This window comes from Leuresthes tenuis, unplaced genomic scaffold (genome assembly GCF_036924035.1).
Source record: "Leuresthes tenuis unplaced genomic scaffold, fLeuTen1.0.hap1 SCAF_16, whole genome shotgun sequence".
Lineage (NCBI taxonomy): Eukaryota > Metazoa > Chordata > Actinopteri > Atheriniformes > Atherinopsidae > Leuresthes > Leuresthes tenuis.
The window spans coordinates 20,093,663-20,111,360 of NW_027325370.1; the positions used below are offsets into that span (position 1 = coordinate 20,093,663).

At 41.8% G+C, this 17,698-nt stretch overlaps 2 protein-coding genes across 3 annotated transcripts; one reads left to right on the plus strand and one right to left on the minus strand.

Annotated features, from left to right (window-relative positions):
- The first annotated feature begins 1,475 nt into the window (after positions 1–1,475).
- pdyn (prodynorphin) lies at positions 1,476–3,251 on the plus strand. The gene is made up of 3 exons (XM_072367218.1): positions 1,476–1,552; positions 1,785–1,932; positions 2,331–3,251. Exons 2-3 carry the CDS (start codon positions 1,810–1,812, stop codon positions 2,907–2,909), a joined length of 702 nt encoding a protein of 233 aa, XP_072223319.1. The 5' UTR covers positions 1,476–1,552; positions 1,785–1,809; the 3' UTR covers positions 2,910–3,251.
- A 4,869-nt stretch (positions 3,252–8,120) lies between these two features.
- On the minus strand, positions 8,121–17,698 carry gmeb2 (glucocorticoid modulatory element binding protein 2). 2 transcript variants are annotated; one of them, XM_072367534.1, is made up of 10 exons: positions 17,589–17,698; positions 16,551–16,707; positions 14,557–14,642; positions 14,299–14,447; positions 14,099–14,202; positions 11,236–11,393; positions 10,811–10,879; positions 10,547–10,684; positions 9,070–9,192; positions 8,121–8,966 (listed from the first exon to the last, which is right to left on the minus strand). In XM_072367534.1, the coding sequence occupies exons 2-10, from the start codon at positions 16,691–16,693 to the stop codon at positions 8,380–8,382; spliced, it is 1,557 nt and encodes a 518-aa protein (XP_072223635.1). In that variant the 5' UTR covers positions 16,694–16,707; positions 17,589–17,698; the 3' UTR covers positions 8,121–8,379. The 2 variants fall into 2 exon arrangements, with proteins under 2 accessions (XP_072223635.1, XP_072223636.1); XM_072367535.1 differs by having other exon boundaries at positions 14,299–14,423; positions 17,343–17,687.

Below are 17,698 nucleotides of genomic sequence, written 5' to 3' on the forward strand. Positions count from 1 at the left end.
TCTAAACTTAACTAGATACTTGTATTGTCTAATCTCAACCAAATACTTTTATCACATAATTCCAACCAATACTTTTGATTGCTCACTTTAATCCCTAAACTTTAACCAAGTACTTTTAATCCCCAGGTTCCCGGACTGCTATTCCTTAACAAAGTCCTTTTAATGCCTGACCCTTTGTTGGCTCACTTTAATCTCTACCCTTTACCATTGATTTTCAAAACATAACAAATTAATACAACAGTAGAGCTACAGAAGTCAAAAACAGCCACATAGAGGTTGGACTTAAACACAAGTCGCACTCTTGAAAGTGAGGTTACCCTCCCCCTCAGATTCTCTTACATTGTTTGTGCTACATGATGACAAGCCAGCACAACAGAATGATGTTTCCTTGTTACCGTTTATTTTTGCCGAAGCTGGTGCGTCACTTACCGCCACAGAAGAATAATTGGCATTATCAGTTGGGACTGATAATGTCTCATTCAGGAAGTAAAATGCTTAGTTAGGATTAGTAAAGGACCATTATTGGGTTTTAAATACACGGTTTCATAGCAATTATCCACCACAGCATCTTCCAATGAAATACAAACTTTCACTATGTTTACCTCAGGTATTGAGTACTAAAGGTTTCACTTTATGTTGATTTTAGTAGGCTGAACTGTTTGAGTAAGAACTTGCCCTCATGCACCAAGGTGTTTGCCAGCTGTTAAATACAGGAGGAAGAAGAAATCACTACACATTCTGGACATTTGTGAGGACTCTAATTTCTCCTATGTCAGCATGGATTTCGTAGCTGCAGCCAGATTGTGCTCTGCTGCATCCCTCTCATTTGCATTCACTTTGTACAGTATCTGTAACACACCTGGTTATGCACACGGTCACCTTTCCTTCCCTAAACTGAAAGCTTGGTCGGTAACAGCATATTTAGGTTCAAATTGAGAGATTACAAAATGTCATTAACATCAGAATAGTTATGAGTTGTGTGACTGATCACAACTGTAATGATAAATTAATTGTAAAATCTTATCCGGGGTGCTGAGACAAAAAGCCTCACAGAATGATCAAGAGTGCAGTGACTTGGTTGGTATGGAGCCGTATCAGGGTCAGTTCTCTGCCTTACTTCCAGCAGTTTCCAATAAAAAGCACCATTATGACATCTGGATCAGATACAGTCTTGTAGGTAAGCTTTACTTTCCCTCAGTCTCACTGAAATCAAAAAGCCCTTCTGCCTGATTTATCGCTCGAGGTTTGATCCAGACACCCCAGAGATGGCTTCACGATGATGATGTGCAGAATGCACTGCCGCTTCCATACCTTCTTGTGTGGGCGTTGTTAAAAAACTCCTGAAGCAGGAAGGCGGTGGGATTGTTTATGCAGTACTTCTCCCTCCTATTGGTCCGTTAATAAAAGCTGCTCTTATGACACAGCCAAGGCTCGCCGTTAAAAAAGGCGACGAGCGGCGCAGAAGTATTGGACGGAGGACAGCGAGTTGGTAAATGGTAGATGCGCCTCTGCGAGTCTTAACACAGCTGGAAATATCTGTCCAACTCTTGAGGTACCAACTCTGCACTTTATACTTCAAGAATATCAATTAGACTTTAATTTGAACCGCTTGTTTATCCTATTGGTAGGTGATTTATTAAGAGATTAAAGAAAGAAAGAGTTGGCGACGATGCGCTATGACGCAGCGCACACAGCTCTACACTTGCAGTACAACAGAGTGTTTTCATTTAGAATAAAATGAGAATCGTTTCAAGAAGTGAGTGATTTTTTTCCCATCCGTACAGGAGAATATATCTAATCTGGTGAAGCATGGAGTGGTATGTCCTGGTGCTGATGCTGAGCTTGCCGCCCTCCATCCACGCAGATTGTTCATCACAGTGTCAGAAATGCGCGCAACAAATGCTTCGCCCCGACGCCGCATTCAGCAGCTTGGTAAGAGCAACTTTACGCTAAGACAAAAGGAAAAATAAATGCTGCTGGACTTTAACTGCGCTTTTGTGTTCAAATTTGACCAAAGAAACTAAAACTGAATTTAGGATGACGTCTAACTTTTACTTGGTGAGTAAAGATAAACCAAAAGTCCCAAAAACTTCCTGACTTTACCTTAATATGAAATGAATAATGTGTTATGGTAAATATTCAGAAAAATGATTTTGAAATGTTTGTGGGAAGAATCTTTCTCTTAATCTTTAAATGCTCAGCACAAGCAGGGCGCAGGCACCGAGACTTTAAATATCAGCAAACGACAAATGTGTTAAGGTGCCTTTTGCACATGCATGTGTTGACAGCCCGCAGATGTCAGTTCACACTCTTGTCTCTGTGTTCTGCAGTCGTGCAGTGCGGAATGTGAGGGCGAGCTGGAGAGCTGCGGCCAGGCTGCGCGGCTGGCGGACTTCACCGAGGACGAGGCGGCGGAGGCGCAGGAGAGCCAGCAGGCAGACCTGGTCAAACGCTACGGCGGCTTTATCAAGAGAATCGACAAGAACAAGAACAAAATCTTCACATCCTCTCCGTGGCGCGACAACTTCATCCTGAAGGCCGGAGCGCTGCCCAAGAAATACGAGGACTTCTTGAAGCGGCTGGAGGTGAGAGATGCGGCCGCGCCGCAGGACTCAGACGACGCCGCAGAGGACCAGATGCTCCACAGTTATGTTAAACGTTACGGCGGCTTTTTACGCAAATTCGGCCCCAAGTCAAAGCGGAGTAGCTCCACAGAGCAGGAGAGCCAGGAGACAGAGGAGCCCGAGGAGCTACAGAAGCGCTACGGGGGCTTCATGCGGAGGGTCCGGCCAAAGTTGAACAACCTAAAGTGGGACAAGAGATACGGAGGCTTTCTGCGCCGCCACTTCAAAATCTCTGTCCGCTCAGTGGAGGAGCCATATTACTCCTATGATGACTTGAGCCTATAGATGAACCCTGCCGAGGAAGACAAACTAAAAGGAACTTGCGCCGGTTGACATGAAATGTCACCGTTTATTGAAAAAGTATCATATGCCTGCCTGTCCTGCTTATACTCGGTTGCCTTCTGTGTAAAACTCATCTCTGTGTTACCTGCCTCATCGTCAGTTATTCAATAAACAATGCTTGTTTAATAAAACCAACTTCCTGTTTGTCCAACAACTGCAAAGAAAACAGATTTCATATTTTCTCATGGACTCATTGGACGTTTCAAAGCTTCACGCGGGCGCTTTAGGAGGAAAATGTCAAGATTTCACCTCATAAATATGAAATAAAGAAAATCACATGCACGGAGCAGCACTTTAGACATCCTCCTATTTAAACTTTTAGCCTTAATTCAGTTTACGTCGAAATTCTAACTTTTCTGTGCACTGAATGAGGTATTTTACCTCCCCAACTTAATTCACATGTTAGGATTTTTAATGTCTAGTGTCACATAACTGACGCATTTTGAGCGATGTAATTGAAAGTTAAAACAGAAAATAATAAAGATAACAAATAGAGTAAAAACCTTCATGACAAAAAACTGGATGTTGTGGTTTTACTGTCTGAATAATTCAATCATAATTTAAGACTTTTTTTATTTTTTTTTACTACAATAAGACCGCAGCCGTTATTTGGCTTCAGTGTTTTTCCAAAAAAAAGTCTAGTGACTGTTAGAGAAATCAAACAGGTAGTTTTCTGGATATTACAGCAAATCTGAACCACTTCAATCTGCGAGAAACATTGGACTGTAAGATTATTGCGCCATCTTGTGGTTAACTAACAAACGTTTCCGCCTGTTTGCACGTGAAAGCGGCAGGTTCCATGTTCCATGTTTCTCTCCATTAAAAATCACTGATCTATAAACCGTTACCCTGCAGTTGCCTCTCAAATATTGCCGTCATCTTTTTCAAAGACTCCAAGTTAATAAAAAGTCGAAAAATAAAATAAGTAGATAAGTAAATAAGTAAAAAGTTGCTCCTGTGGATTTATTTCTGCAGATTCCCTACATATTTCATATATAAAAATGAACTCAGCCGCTCATATTTGCAGTAACTTACTGATACAAACTGTTTTTGTCTTTTACAAGCCAGTGAACACGTTCTCACTGCTGCATCCTTTACTTGCAGCTGGTATTAAAGACACCTTTGATTCAAATAGCTCACATTTCTGTTTAGTATTAGTCAGCTGGTTTAGTCAGCATGATGCAGCTCCTCTCCCACATTTATGATCAGTCTTTTGCCGTCGACACCTTCACATGAAAAACCACTTTAGTTCATGTTAATGGGGAAATATCGAGGTGAGCAACAATGTTGAAACAACCCCTCATCTAACGTACAAACATTAATATAGATTCAGTATATATCAGCAGGATATTTCCACTTCTCTGTGATCCTTTTAGTTAAAGTTCATTTACCTCTGAAGAAAATCTGTGAATATCTGCTGGGTGGAGTTTTCTCTTCAGTTGTTGATAACCTCCACCTGTCAGAAAGTTCTTGTTAATGCAGTAAAAGCTGTTGTTACACATTTCTGTTTTCAGACTAAAATATTTCCAAAGGACAATGCTGAGTGAGAAAAGGTAAAAACAGAGTTTGTACAGTTCTAAGGAGCTTAAAGTGAATATTTACTCTGAGCAGCTTTATTCTCCAACACAGTCTGAACCCTCTTAGAGAAGCTTTCTGTCATTTCTTTAAGGAGTCTTCAGGAATAGTTCTCCGGGCTTCTTGAAGGACATCCCAAAGCTCTTCTTTGGATGTTGGCTGTCTTTTGTTCTGTTCTCTGTCAGGATGATCCCACACTGCTTCAGTAATGTTGAGGTCCGGGCTCTGGGGAGGATTCATCCCTCCATAAGACCTGCTGCCACTGATTTTCAGTCCACTTCTTGTGTCATTTGGCATAGCTCAGCCTTTTCTCCCTGTTTCCCTTCCTTAAGAATGGCTTCTTGACAGCCACCCTTCCATGGAGACCATTTCTGATGAGGCTTGGGCCAACAGTAGATGGATCAGCTGAAGGTCCAGATGCATCTCTCAGGTCCTGTGTCAGGTCTTTGCTGGAATTTTTCCTCTTTCTTTAGGACATCACTTTCAGATGCTGTTCATCTGCTGTAGATAGTTTTTTTTAGGTCTGACGCTTCTTCTTTTGTGCTCCACTTGTCCAGTTTCTTCAAATGTTTTAAGGACACACAGCACACCATGCTGAGATATGCTATATATTTTCTGTCTGTCAAACTGTGTTATCTTTGGTGTTTTTCATAGATGCAACTAAAGAAATGGAAACAAATGATGTGTCTTTGTGACAGGCTGCTAGTAGCAAAGAGCCTAAAGATACAATTTAAAATGGCTTCTTTGCTAATTTCTCTGTTATGTGTCGACACAACACTGGTTCATCCCTTGAGTTAGGAGCCTTTTTTTCTGCTTGAATGATTCATAGGTCAGAGTTAAGTGGCTTTACAAAGAAAAAACATATTCCTCTGAAAATGGTCAGGTACAAGAACTGGACTGAAAATGAGTGAAAAAGCAGCCAATGTCCAAAGAAAAACTGAAAGAGCTTCAGAAAACCTGGAGAACTATTGCTGAAGATCACTTTAAAGAGTACAGAAAGTCTGGCTGCTTGGTGTTGGTGTCTTGAAAAACTGGATGATCCAGAATGTCCTTCACTTAAACGAAGACAGAACCAAAGTAGTCGTATTTGGAGCAAAAGAAGAACGGTTAAACACCAGAGCTCAACTTCAGTCTGTATGCACTCTGTGTCAGAGTGATTCAGAGAAGCTGCTCCATGCATTTATGGCTGTAACAGTGTGTTTCCTGGTCAGCTGGTTCAGAACGCTGCTGCTCGAGTTCTCAATGACACCAGAAAAGTGGACCATATCCCTCCATCCTGAGGTCCCCACACTGGCTTCCTGTCCATCAGAGAGCTGATGGGTTATGAACCTTCCAGCTTTCAGAGATCATCTTGAGTTTTTCTTTCCATCTCTGAAGTAAAAAGTAAAAAAAAGGACAAGCTGCTTTCAGTTTTTATGCACCACATGTGGAACAGGCTCCCAGAGAACTGCAGGTCTACTTTTAATGGAATTTTAAGACATCAGATTTATTTTATTTTATTAACTTTTTATTGTGCTGATTCATTTTGTTTTATTACATTTCAAGTTTTGTAAAGCACTTTAAATCGACTTGTTGTTGAATTGTGCTGTATAAATAAATCTGCTGTGCCTTTTATTTATTTATTTTAAATCAGGATGTTCCAATAAATCTCCGAAAAGCCTCCGGCTAATCCAAAATCATGCATCAAGTGTGCTGACGGCAAGAGATATTTCTCCAGTTTTAGCATCCATTCAATGGATCCAGACCAGGATTTAAACATATAAAGCTCTTAATCACTAACAACATATCTTAAAGCACTTTGCTCCCAGACTGCAGGTTTACTTGTGATTCCCAGAGTTTCTAAAAGCAGAATGGGAGGCAGAGCCTTCAGCTATCAGGCCCCTCTCTGTGGAACCAGCTGCCAGTGTGGCTTCAGGAAGCAGACACCCTCTTTACCTTTAAGATTAGGATTAAAACTTCCTTTTCTGATAAAGCTTATAGTTAGGGATGGCTCAGATGACCCTGAAACATCCCATAGTTATGCTGCTATATGCCCAGACTGCTGGGGGACCTCCCATGATGCACCTCTCCTCCCTCTGCTCTCTTTACTCTCCATGTACATGTGACATTATTGTTGTATTTAACTTGTGTTTCTCTTTCTCAGCAGGTGTCCCTGGTCTGGTGTTATAGTGCTTGTTGTCCCCTCTTTCCTGTCCTCTCAACCCCCAGCTGGTCGAGGCAGATGACCGTCCCTCCTGGTTCTGGTTCTGATGGAGGTTTCTTCCTGTTAAAAGAGAGTTTTTCCTCTCCACAGTGGCCTTGTGCATGTTCAGGACAGGGGATTGGATCAAAGAGAAGTTTGGATGCAATCAGTTGGTTTCCTTTGTTGGGCTACTTTTTTTTCGTCTTTTTATTGGCTCTGTATGAATTGGACTAATTTAGAAGCAAATTCATGTCATTGGATTATGATTTTATGTTACAATGAATTGGACAACATATTTGCCTTGAGATGACATCTGTTGTGATTTGGTGCTTTATAAATAAAACTGAAGTGAATTGAACTGAACTAACAAAGAGGTAAACTGACAAGAGAACCACAGGAATAACAACATCAATGATCTCTCAAATACCTGAGGTGACCGGAGAGCTTTAAACACGGGGAGGGTTGATGAGCTGAATGACGAAAGGGGAGTGATTATCAGGAGCAGGTGTGAATGAGACCAGGGGACAAGACCAAGATGACTGATGACATCAAGGAGTAAAGACAGGAAACGAGAATCCAACAGAAACTAACACTGAACACCAGGAATAAAGATCAAACAACAGTACAGAACAGAGCCCAAACCAAGGCACTGAGAAGTAACTAAACCAGAGCCGAGATGGAGAAACCGACACAGAAACCACAGAGCAGGACTTCATAGAGCAGTTTGGTTTTCATATTTTCTGTTAATTGTTAACTGAATGTGTTTGTTTTAAACGGAAGAATGAAAAATTAAGGTGAACTCGTTAAAGTAACACTAGAGAATATGGCTTTGGCTCCACCTACAGTTGTGGGATGTAACACCTTCATCATGTACATGCACACAAATGTTAGGCGACTATAGAGCGAAGCAGGATTGGAAACCGAGCTTTTATCTGGGGCCCAAAGAGCTGCAGGACAATTTCAGCGCTTCAAAACCGAGTCGGAGGCACATAGTTTTAAGACTGACAAACTTCTGCTGTGTTTCTCTAAGTGTCAACTGTTTTAGTCTCTGAAGGGGGAATGTTGCAGATGAATGAACTTACCTTCCTGCAGGTATCTGTGGTTCTGATCCGTCTAACCTGCTGGATGTGTCGTGGTCCTTTTTTCAACCCAGCATGGCAAAGCAGCCTTTCTTTGTCCGATTCTTCCCCTGAAAAGCTCACTGTTCTCACCCGCCTGCTTAAAGGTGAGTTGTTGGGTTTCTCCTCGCCACATGAAGCCCTGAAAAGAGTTTGTTGTTTATATCGTCACATCTGCTGTGAACTGAACTCTGTCAGCTTAAAGTAAGAAACCAGGTGTGTCCCCTGGTTCAATCATGTAATAACGCACGTCTTTTTCTTAGAAACTGAGCATTTAATACCAAATGAAGCAATGCCACTGTGCTCAAGGTTAAACAGAGCAAATCCATATTCCAACCACATATTTACAGACAACACTCCGCACACGTGATCAGTGCACAGCTCGTTTTCTTGCTCGTCTTTAATCGATGCGAAGCGGGAAATGTGTAAAAGTCAGACTGTGCACGACTCTGCCAGCACAAACAATGCTAATTAATTCCAGTTCAGAGAGAAGTCAGCCGCCATCTGTGAGGAGGGAACACGGCAGCTGTTCTCCGTCTCACTGCTGCCCCGCCTCTTCCTCTGCGGCCTGCTCTGGCTGACCTTCATCATCACCATCAGTCTGGCGTCCCTCTTGTGAATCCTCAGCAGAGGCGGCGGCATCCATCACGCTGATGCTGCCGACCTGCTGCCGGACGGCGGCGCCCTGTGTGGCGGTCAGCGGGAGCGTCACCAGCTGGAACTGAGGGCCGACCACTTTAACGAAGGCGGACCCCGCCGTGCCCTCCTGACCCGCCGCCGTGGACAGCACGGTCAGGTTAGACGTGTCTGCCGCCAGCTCCGACCCAGAGAGCTGGGAAGTCAGGAGGGTGTACCCGCTGAGGTTGGCGCCTGCCTGGGCTCCTGCCACAGTTAGCACCTTCCCCAGCTGCAGGCCGCTCAGCTGGTTGAGGGGAAGTGTAATCTGCGTGGTGGCGGCGGCGTTGACTGTGGCCGGGCCAGAAACGGCGCGAGTCAGTCGGGGACGTTTGGGCGCCTGCGGTGAAGGCACCGGGGTGAGGGTCATCAGGACGTTGTTGAGGTGCTGCGATTTATTCTTCAGCTCTTTGGCTCGTTTCCTGTGTTCGTCACACTGCTGCTCCAAAGCTGCAAAGACACAAAAGTACCGAGACACATCAAGGTTTTCCCAACATTTACAGCAAGAGCCTGATTCCCTCTGCACTGTGGGGACTCTCTGAAGGATTCTGACCGGCAAGGCTGCGGGTGTACTGCTCTCTGTAATGGTCCATCTGGCTCTTATGACTGGCCAGAGCCTTCTTCACCAGGTCCAACATCCCAAAGTTCTGCACTATGTTGTTGAGTAGAACAGCATCTGAAAAACAAGCAGATCTATTCAGAGCAGGTCGTCCCACTTCATAGCTTTGGCTGCTCTGCCATAACATACCAGACCGACTTTATTACTTTAAAACAACCACAGCCGAAACAAAGTGCTGCACACAACTGGAAATTAAAAACTCATAAAGACGCATTACAGCTGCATGAATTCCTCTTTCAGCGTGTTATCACCAACATTAGGACTTTTTATTTAATCTATTTTAAGTCTTTAAAAAAAAAAAGTGAGTCTGTAAAATTTATTTATGTTGCATTTTTCAAAGACAAATCACAAAGTGTTTCACAAGAAATAAAAGCTGAACATGTCATAACAATAAAAACACCAAGTTAGTCAAAAGCTTGTTGTATAAAAATGTCTTTAGGTGCTTTTTGAAAGATTTCCACAACCTCGATGTCACTGCCTGGAAAGCCTGAGTGCGTGGGGCCAGCAGCGACCTCTGACCTGCTGACCTCAGAGTCCGGGAAGAAGAAGAAGAATGAGGTTTCAGCAGGTCAGAGATGGAAAAGAGGAGCTTGACCATGCAGGGCCCTAAAAGTTCAAACTAAACATTTTTTAAATTAATTCTAAAATTTGCTGCCAGCAAAATGAAGAGAAGCCAAAACTGGAGGGATGTGTGACCTTCGGTTGGAGCCCGTTAAAAGTCACTGAGGAGGTCATGGGAATTTGACATCCAGTCTGCATGTGTTCAGTCAACTTGGAGAAGACTTACAACTGAGTCGGGGTGCCGGTGTCGTGTTTGAGCTATTCGGTCACTCTATAACCAAAATAAGAGCTGAACTTCTTTACGGTGTGACTCCACGAGCTCTGCCCTTTGTCATGGAGGGCGTCTGGTTTGGGAACCTCAGGGTTACATCTCTGCTTTTCAGAGATGTTGTTGTTCTGTTGGCTTCTGTTGACCTTCAGCTTCACAGGAGCTGGTTCGCAGCCGGGATGAACGTCAGCTCTTCCAAATCCCAGGCCACGGTTCTCCGATTTTAAAATATCCAACGGCAGAGCTCAGAGATTTTACTGACCTCATCATTCCACAAGTACCCACACATTCATTGAGCCCTCAGGGAATTTATCCTCTGGAGGTCCAGCAAAAGATCCATTTCCATCCCCTGCCTCAATGTTATACAAACTTTAGAGTGGTGAGTTTTCAAAATAAAACTGAAAAACAATTGTTTAAATGTTCTTGTCTTTCTCTGATGTTAACAAGATTACCGTAATATTGCTTTTTCATGCTCCATAAATAGATGCACTATTATCATTATCACACAAACCAGCTTCCAGGTGAACGAAGTGTCAAACTGATCTGCAGGTGGATCAGGAAGCACCTGTGTGTGGGTCTAACCTTTGACCTGAAGCGGTGGATCACACACTCTCTCCTGCAGACCTTTCAGGACCTCCTGCAGCTCCTTCTGGAAGTCCTCCACCACATCCTCCAGTAGCCCCGCCTCCTTTACCGCACGCCAGAACATCACAGAGTCCTCTGGGTAAACACACACACACACACACTGCGTATATATAAATACTGTACAGATAACACAGATAATAACACTGCTGTCACCAAGTGAGTTCGACATGATTGTGAGCGAGTATCTCGGCTGCTGATCACCTCCAATGGCTGTGACCCACTCTGAAGTTTCCTCCGCCACCTCTGAAAATGAGACAGCTGCTCCGTTCACTACAACACAGACAGCAAAACAGCTCAAAATGCAAACTGATGGCGCTTCAATAACCTGATGCAACCAGAAAACAAAGTTTTTACACCTTTGGTGTGAAAAATATCATAAGATCATATTTTAATAAGAAATAATACACAAAAATCAACTTTCATGTGTAAAGACTTCAAGTCTTTATATGAAACCTCCATGTGGTAGACTTTTGTAATGCATTTAAATTGAGATCAACTGTAATTCAAACTTCTGAAACACAATTAAGCTTTTCTTTGTTTCCCAAAAGGTAAAAATGTTCGCCAATGCAAACTGGAGCTCATTCTGAACTCAGAACTGGTCCGATGGCTGAAGCTGCAGAACTTACAGTCAGCTGAGGAGGTGGTGGCAGAAATGAGGTCGGCCGTCTGATCGTTGCTGATGGACACTTTAGTTCCCACCAGGTCGATCTTGGTGCTGCGGCAGGTGTTGGAGCACACCTTCGTGTGCTGATAGAAGTCCAGCTCACCTGAGTCCATGATTTTCCTGTGAAATAAGAGGTGAAAGGCTTTAAGGACATCAGGATGTTTGTTTACTGAGGGAACTGTGCCATCTAGAGGTTCATTTCTCAAATGCAGGTCAACCACTTGAGAGGAAGTAGTTGCTGAGATGAGCTCTCAGTAACACCATCCATCTTAGCCCACGTACATTATGTTTTAAAGGGTAAATTAAGCAGTACTAAACTAGATTTTAGGCAGCAGCCATCTCACCAACGCTTCAGGATCCCTCAATAAAGTCCTATTTATTTTAACTGAAGCCATCAAATCTGTGAAACTAGTAAATAAAATCTAACTTTACACTGAAACCCTCTCTTTACAGTCCATATATGAGCAGATTGTTGTCAGTGAGGCACTGACAGTGTTTTACCGTCAAATGTGAACTAAAAAGGTTAAAAACTCAATCAAGATCTTGAATTAACTTTCTTCAGAGTCACGGGTTGTGCAATAACAAAGCCAGTGTGTTCTTAATTTAGATGGCAGCTAACTACGTACAGTCCAAGACTAATTTCCCTACAGGGGCAATAAAGCGTATCATATGAGGGCTAAATACTGGTGCAACATTCACAGAAGTGTCTTTGTTTACTGTTACATTGCAGCATTTACTCTTATCCCCAAAATAACACAAGTGAGAGTCAAAGTTACTGGACTCACTTTGGCCGTTTATTTGTAAAAGAATAGACTTTTTAATATTTTATTATGTTTTAATTTGACACGAATCGGCCACAAAATTAGAACCAGTGAAGAGTAGGAGAATAAGATTAATCGTCTCATTACGATGAAGCTGGGAGGCTTTGGGTCGGGGCGCTCCTGTCGATATACGATCACTACACACCCAAACGTAACTTTAGATTAATAAAGCCTCTATAAAGGTTTAAAATCACATTATTCAATACGTTCTCCATCCATAGTCCAGACCACTTAGTTGGATATTAAAACCTTTAAGTCAAGATGACCAAATTTAACAAGTGTTTTATTTTTTTAACACTGAATAATTTCATCATTTAATTCTTACTTCTTAAGGAAGTCATCTTTATTCGTGCTTTAAATCTGTCTCTCCTTATGTTTTAGTGCTCTTCTCTTCTTTGTTATTTACTGACCAAATAACTAAGAAAAGACAATAAAATCCAATAAAACCAGCTAAAACAAATACCAACTAAGACTAAAACTAAGTAATAATTAAGTAAAATCATTAAAACACAACACTGTACGCTGCAGTAAAAGACAATAAACAAAATGAAGGCAGAGCACAGAATGCCAGAAGAAGAGATGCGTGTTCATCAGTGATCTGAAAGTGATGAAAGACTGAAGTGTACAGATGTGGAGGTTGGCTGACCTAAGAGCTCTAATTGGGATGTGAATGTGGAGAAACTCAGAGAAGTAGGGCGGTGATAGTTAGTTTAAAAACCTTAAAATAAATCCAAAAACAGACTGGGAGCCAATGAAGGCAAGACAAGACCGGAGTTGTGTGATCGGGGTTTGTAAAACCAGTTGAAACCGGACGAGCTGCTGTATTTTGGAGAAACAGAAGACTGATCGATGCCCAATTATAAAGAATTACAGCAGTGATAAACGTCTGTATGAGTTTTTCCTTTGGGGGGAGATGAGGTTTCACCGAAGCAACAACTCTCAACTGATAAAAAACTAGTATGGGTGTAAAGAGTTTATGTGGCAGTACATCTTACATGGGCGTGAGCATAAAACTGGACAATAAACTACCAAAACAGACACCGTCTACGAGAAGGCATTTGATGGCTTCCCTTCATGCAACAGGATGCTTTTTTTCTGTTAGGTTATTCTGAAGGAAAACACATCATGAGGCTGAAGCGGCTCATTAAAAAGACAGAATGCTGTGGGCTCTAAGATCCCCACACACAGGGGAGCAGATTAGGGTCGTATTTATTCCATCTTAAATGCATTTATCATAAATAATTTGGGGGGAAAAACTGAAAATTCAGCTTTCAGAAATTCCAAACTCCTGTTTTATTTCATCTAAGGAAGGAATTTATAGCAAGCTTCTGTGTTCATTTGACCATTTTTACATTTTTCCTTTAAAATAAAAAAAGGCAGGCATCAGTCACAGTTTTCTTGTAGTTTTAAGGAGGGAAAATGGGCAAGAAGCAGAATATTACCCTGGAGGAGCCTGAAGAATTAGTTGTGGAAAAAGTTCTTGACCAGCAACTTGTGAATGGGAAAGTGGAATTCTTCCTGACATGGAACGGATTTACAGATGCTGACAACACATGGGAGCCAGAGGAGAACCTGGACTGCCCTGAGCTGTTTATTACAGCCATCCATACTTGTTTAAATGTTTTAAATTAGAATTAAGTCGAATACGTTCCTCTCAATCTCATGTAATTAATTTTTTGTTCCAAAAGTACATTTTGTTTACTGTCTGTAAATATACTTTGAAGTTCTAGAAAAGTCTGTTTTTTTCCGGTAAATGCTGTTTTTTTTAAGCAAGTTATTACATTTACTGTAAAAAAAATAGCCAATCAAAGTTTATTACAAGCGGTGTTTCTAATTTCTTTTAAAGATAAAAGCTGGAATAAAGTTAATTTGAATTCTTCTTCTGCACAGTGATAAAATCTGCATGAATTTTAATCTAATAATGAACTAAACCACATTTTTCAGATAAATGCTGCACAGGAAAGACGCCTGTAACATGAAGTGTACTTCTGAGGCAGCCCTGACCTGAGCATGGTGCCGTTGAGGCGGATGGCTCTTTTCCAGTCCTTTAACGTGGATTTTCCAGCTAAACACACAAACTCCTTCGGGCTGATGAGCTGCTCGTTGAACTGAACAAAGAGCAGAGGAAAAACAAGTTCCACTTTATCACAAACATCATCTTTTAGTGTGCAGAGAAACAAGACTCTACACAATCAAATGCACACCTGGACACATTTCACATTGATGCCAGGGCAGACGAACTTCTTCCAAACCAAAGTGGCTTTGGCATCTCCACAGGTGATCGGGTAGAAGACATCAGCCTCTACGTCCACCTCCTCAGATAACTTCACTACACAGAACACAGGAAAATGATCTAAAAACACCATTACAGTGTAAGAAGAAAAGAATCTTACACAATATTTCATTATTTACCAACAAAATCTCATGTAGAAACAGAAATGTGAATTGGCTCATTTTATTACCGATAACCGCCTCTTCCTTTAACAAACAATCTGCTCTGTTGGCCTCAGCTTCTGCTTCCACTGGAGCCACCGTGAGAACATCCTCCCTGGAATGGCCACAAGGTTTCAAATTAGAAAACTGGACCTCCCCAGGAGGCTCCAAACAGTTTCCCGAGGAGTTTCGGTGAATGGAGGTGAGGAAATGTTACATTAGTTTCCAAAGAATAAGATGGTGATGTGGTCGAAGAGCTAAGATGAGTTCTGGGAAAGTCAGAGACTGATAACCACTATAGGAGAGATCATTTATGTAAGTTATATTGGCGAACACGATCACAAACTGATAAGTATCCAGGAATTTAGAGAAAAGGTGGCATCTCTCTTCCAGACTTCATCTGAGGGGGACTCACTGTCTCAGACTTTGAAAAACCTGCTTTAGATCATTTTGGCAACTCTCAGAAATGTAAATTTTCTGGTTTTATCAGCTCATTAAAGCAGCAGTTATGTTATGGAATAATAAACTTGCTTTTTTTAAAAATCACACATTCGTGCACCTCTCATTCGCATGTGAACTGTGCTTTTAGTCAGAAAAACTTTTTTTTTTTTTTTTTTTTTAAACCTTTCAAAGTGAAAATCTTTTGAAATTGTTTTCATTGTTTCTGTGTGGACAAAGTTTACTCTACTTTTCCCACGTGGCACCAGTTTTTCTGTCTACTTACAGGGAAACAAGGAGTTGGCTCCCACTGATTCAATCATATTGGTTCAAATGTTTTAATTCAGGTACAGAATACATGTGCTGTGTGGATGAGATCAAACACTACTTTAAAATTATAATGTCACGGTTTATTTTCCATTTTACGTCTTGTCTCGTCATTTCCTGTTTTATTTTGAAAGATCACTAACCTTGTCCTCTCGTTTCAGGTAACTTGCCCTTCCTCCCGTGTCAAGCGTCTGATTGTCTTCCCTGATTCCAAGTGTTTTCACCTGTTCCCCTTGGTCCCTCGTGTGTTCAAATAGTCTGCGTTTCCCTTGTCTTGTGCCAGTATGTTGTCTCTTTTCGAGCTACACTACGAGCCACTCTCCTTGTCTTGTCCCTCGTTCAATGAGCCTGCAGTGAGCGACTCTCCTGTGGTGCGTCTTGTTTTGTAATTTATTCCACAGCCTTAGTTATTTATTGAACGGTAAGTTTCATCGCCTTTGTTTTTCCTCCATTTTCACGGAGTGAGTTTTCGTTCTTACTTGTTACAGTCGCCTCCATTAAAGGAGAGCCTTTAAGTTAAAGCTAAAGTTTGATAGAGCCTCTGTTTTGAAAGAGTGCGCCTTTGTTTCATTCCGCCTCACTTTGAGAGTGTGACTTTGCTTTGTTAAGTGTTCATAGCGTTACTGTTTTCCTCCCGTTGTGGAGAGATTTTACATTTGTTAATTTTCATAGCCGTGCTCCTCCTCCACCTTAGTTACAGAGGGGAGCGCTTAGGCGTTTCTAGCCTGTTTCGTTTGCACTGCCGGGAGAGCGCCCTGCAGTGCCGTGATCTCGTGTTTATAATAATAAACCTCTTGAAACCACGACCCTGCATCTGCGTCCTAAATCCCTCTCTGGTACTTGACATACAATCATAAAGCCACAGTGATGAAGAAGAAGCTCTGATTTTAGGCTATCTTGCTGCTTTATGAACATACATGTCCAGCCATATTACAACCAAACATCAATATAAAATAACTAAAAACAATCTTTAGTAGCCGTTTTGCATCTCTTAAAAACATTCTGCATATTTAGTTGTTGATCTTTGCTCTTGGCTTGCATCTCCCTGCAGTTATCTCTCATGTTGTGTTCAGTCTCCTTAAGGTCTTTACTGTATATTCAGGTGTCTTTGTGGTAATTTTGTTACATTCTTTTATCGTCTCTTTGCATTTCTTCAGATGAAAAAAAAAAAAACATTACTCTGTTTTGTTTTAGTCATTCTGCTAAATTAGTCTTTGCTGATGACCACAAAGTTGTGTGTGTGGTGTGCACACGTTACCCAGCCTGAGACGTTAGCTCTTCGGTCACCAGCACGGCTTTGTCCTCCTCCACCACAGAGGGGAGGTCATCGCCCACAGATTCTGGGATGGTGACGATAACAACCTCGTTCATCTCCTGCATGCCGACATCCGATGAAGCCATGAAGATCAGAGGAGCTTTGCGACAAATAACGTGACAACAGGAAAATTACAATAATTATTATTTAAAAAACACCCTTCCTGGTTCTGCTTCCGATGGATGTTTCTTCCTATATTTAAAGTGCCTTGAGATGGCATTTGCTGTGATTTGGCGCTTTATAAATAAAACTGAAATTGATTTGATAGAAAAACACACCAAAGAATTGTCGGATAAGAACTAAACAAACTGTGGAGAGCAAGAGGAGGAATTTCTTCTCAGGCAGACTGGGAGGACACTTGTGTAGCTCGGGTGAATATCAACCTCTTTTGACTAAGGGGTGGCTTTTAAATGTAAAATAAAACTCAATATGTTCAGTAGCTACACAAGCATACACTGGGAATCCTTAAGAAATATGTAAAAAAAACTGAAAAAAAAAAACAACACAAAAGAGCAACACTTCATCTTCCATGTTACACACACTGTCCTCATCCAACATGGTGGGTTCGCCATTTAATACCATTATCCCATCAAAACTCATCACCAAACTTGATGGTCTAAGACTGGGGGCATCTATCTTACTGGCTATGAGTACAGGTCAACCTCAGACCTGTAATTTGGCGTTTTCTCTTAACTTTGCAGGCATAAATTATTCGAGACATTGAATGAATCTTACCTTCACTTAGTGAGTCGATGGCTGGTTAATGTTGCCTCGTCTTGTGGGTAAAACGTGCCGGTAAGTGAACGTTTATCCCGCCACAGAGGTTGCTAGTTAGATATTGAATGTAGCCTGATGTACTCAGACCAACCAAAACAGAAGTACAGTTAACAGGTCCATTTAGCTGGCAGGCGTCTCTTTATATATAACACACAGTTAAATATTCTTTAAACTAAACGGTTGGAGAAGGACAATTAAACTCACTTTCTCATTCCCTGCATGGATAACAATAAATTAACGTTCCTCTTCTGTGTATATTCGCCTACCGCTCATCCTCCCCCTCCTCTTCTTCTTCGCTAGTCGGGAAGATTAGA

What these genes read in the sequence shown, in the direction of transcription:
- pdyn (XM_072367218.1), top strand. Translation starts at nt 1,810, where the DNA reads ATGGAGTGGTATGTCCTGGTGCTGATGCTGAGCTTGCCGCCCTCCATC. An exon ending in ACGCCGCATTCAGCAGCTTG is followed by an intron (nt 1,933 to 2,330) that starts GTAAGAGCAACT and finishes TGTGTTCTGCAG; the next exon opens with TCGTGCAGTGCGGAATGTGA.
- gmeb2 (XM_072367534.1), bottom strand. Translation starts at nt 16,693, where the DNA reads ATGGCTTCATCGGATGTCGGCATGCAGGAGATGAACGAGGTTGTTATC. An exon ending in CACCACCTCCTCAGCTGACT is followed by an intron (nt 10,880 to 11,235) that starts GTAAGTTCTGCA and finishes TCTGTGTTGTAG; the next exon opens with TGAACGGAGCAGCTGTCTCA. An exon ending in TCCACCGCTTCAGGTCAAAG is followed by an intron (nt 9,193 to 10,546) that starts GTTAGACCCACA and finishes CTTGTTTTTCAG; the next exon opens with ATGCTGTTCTACTCAACAAC.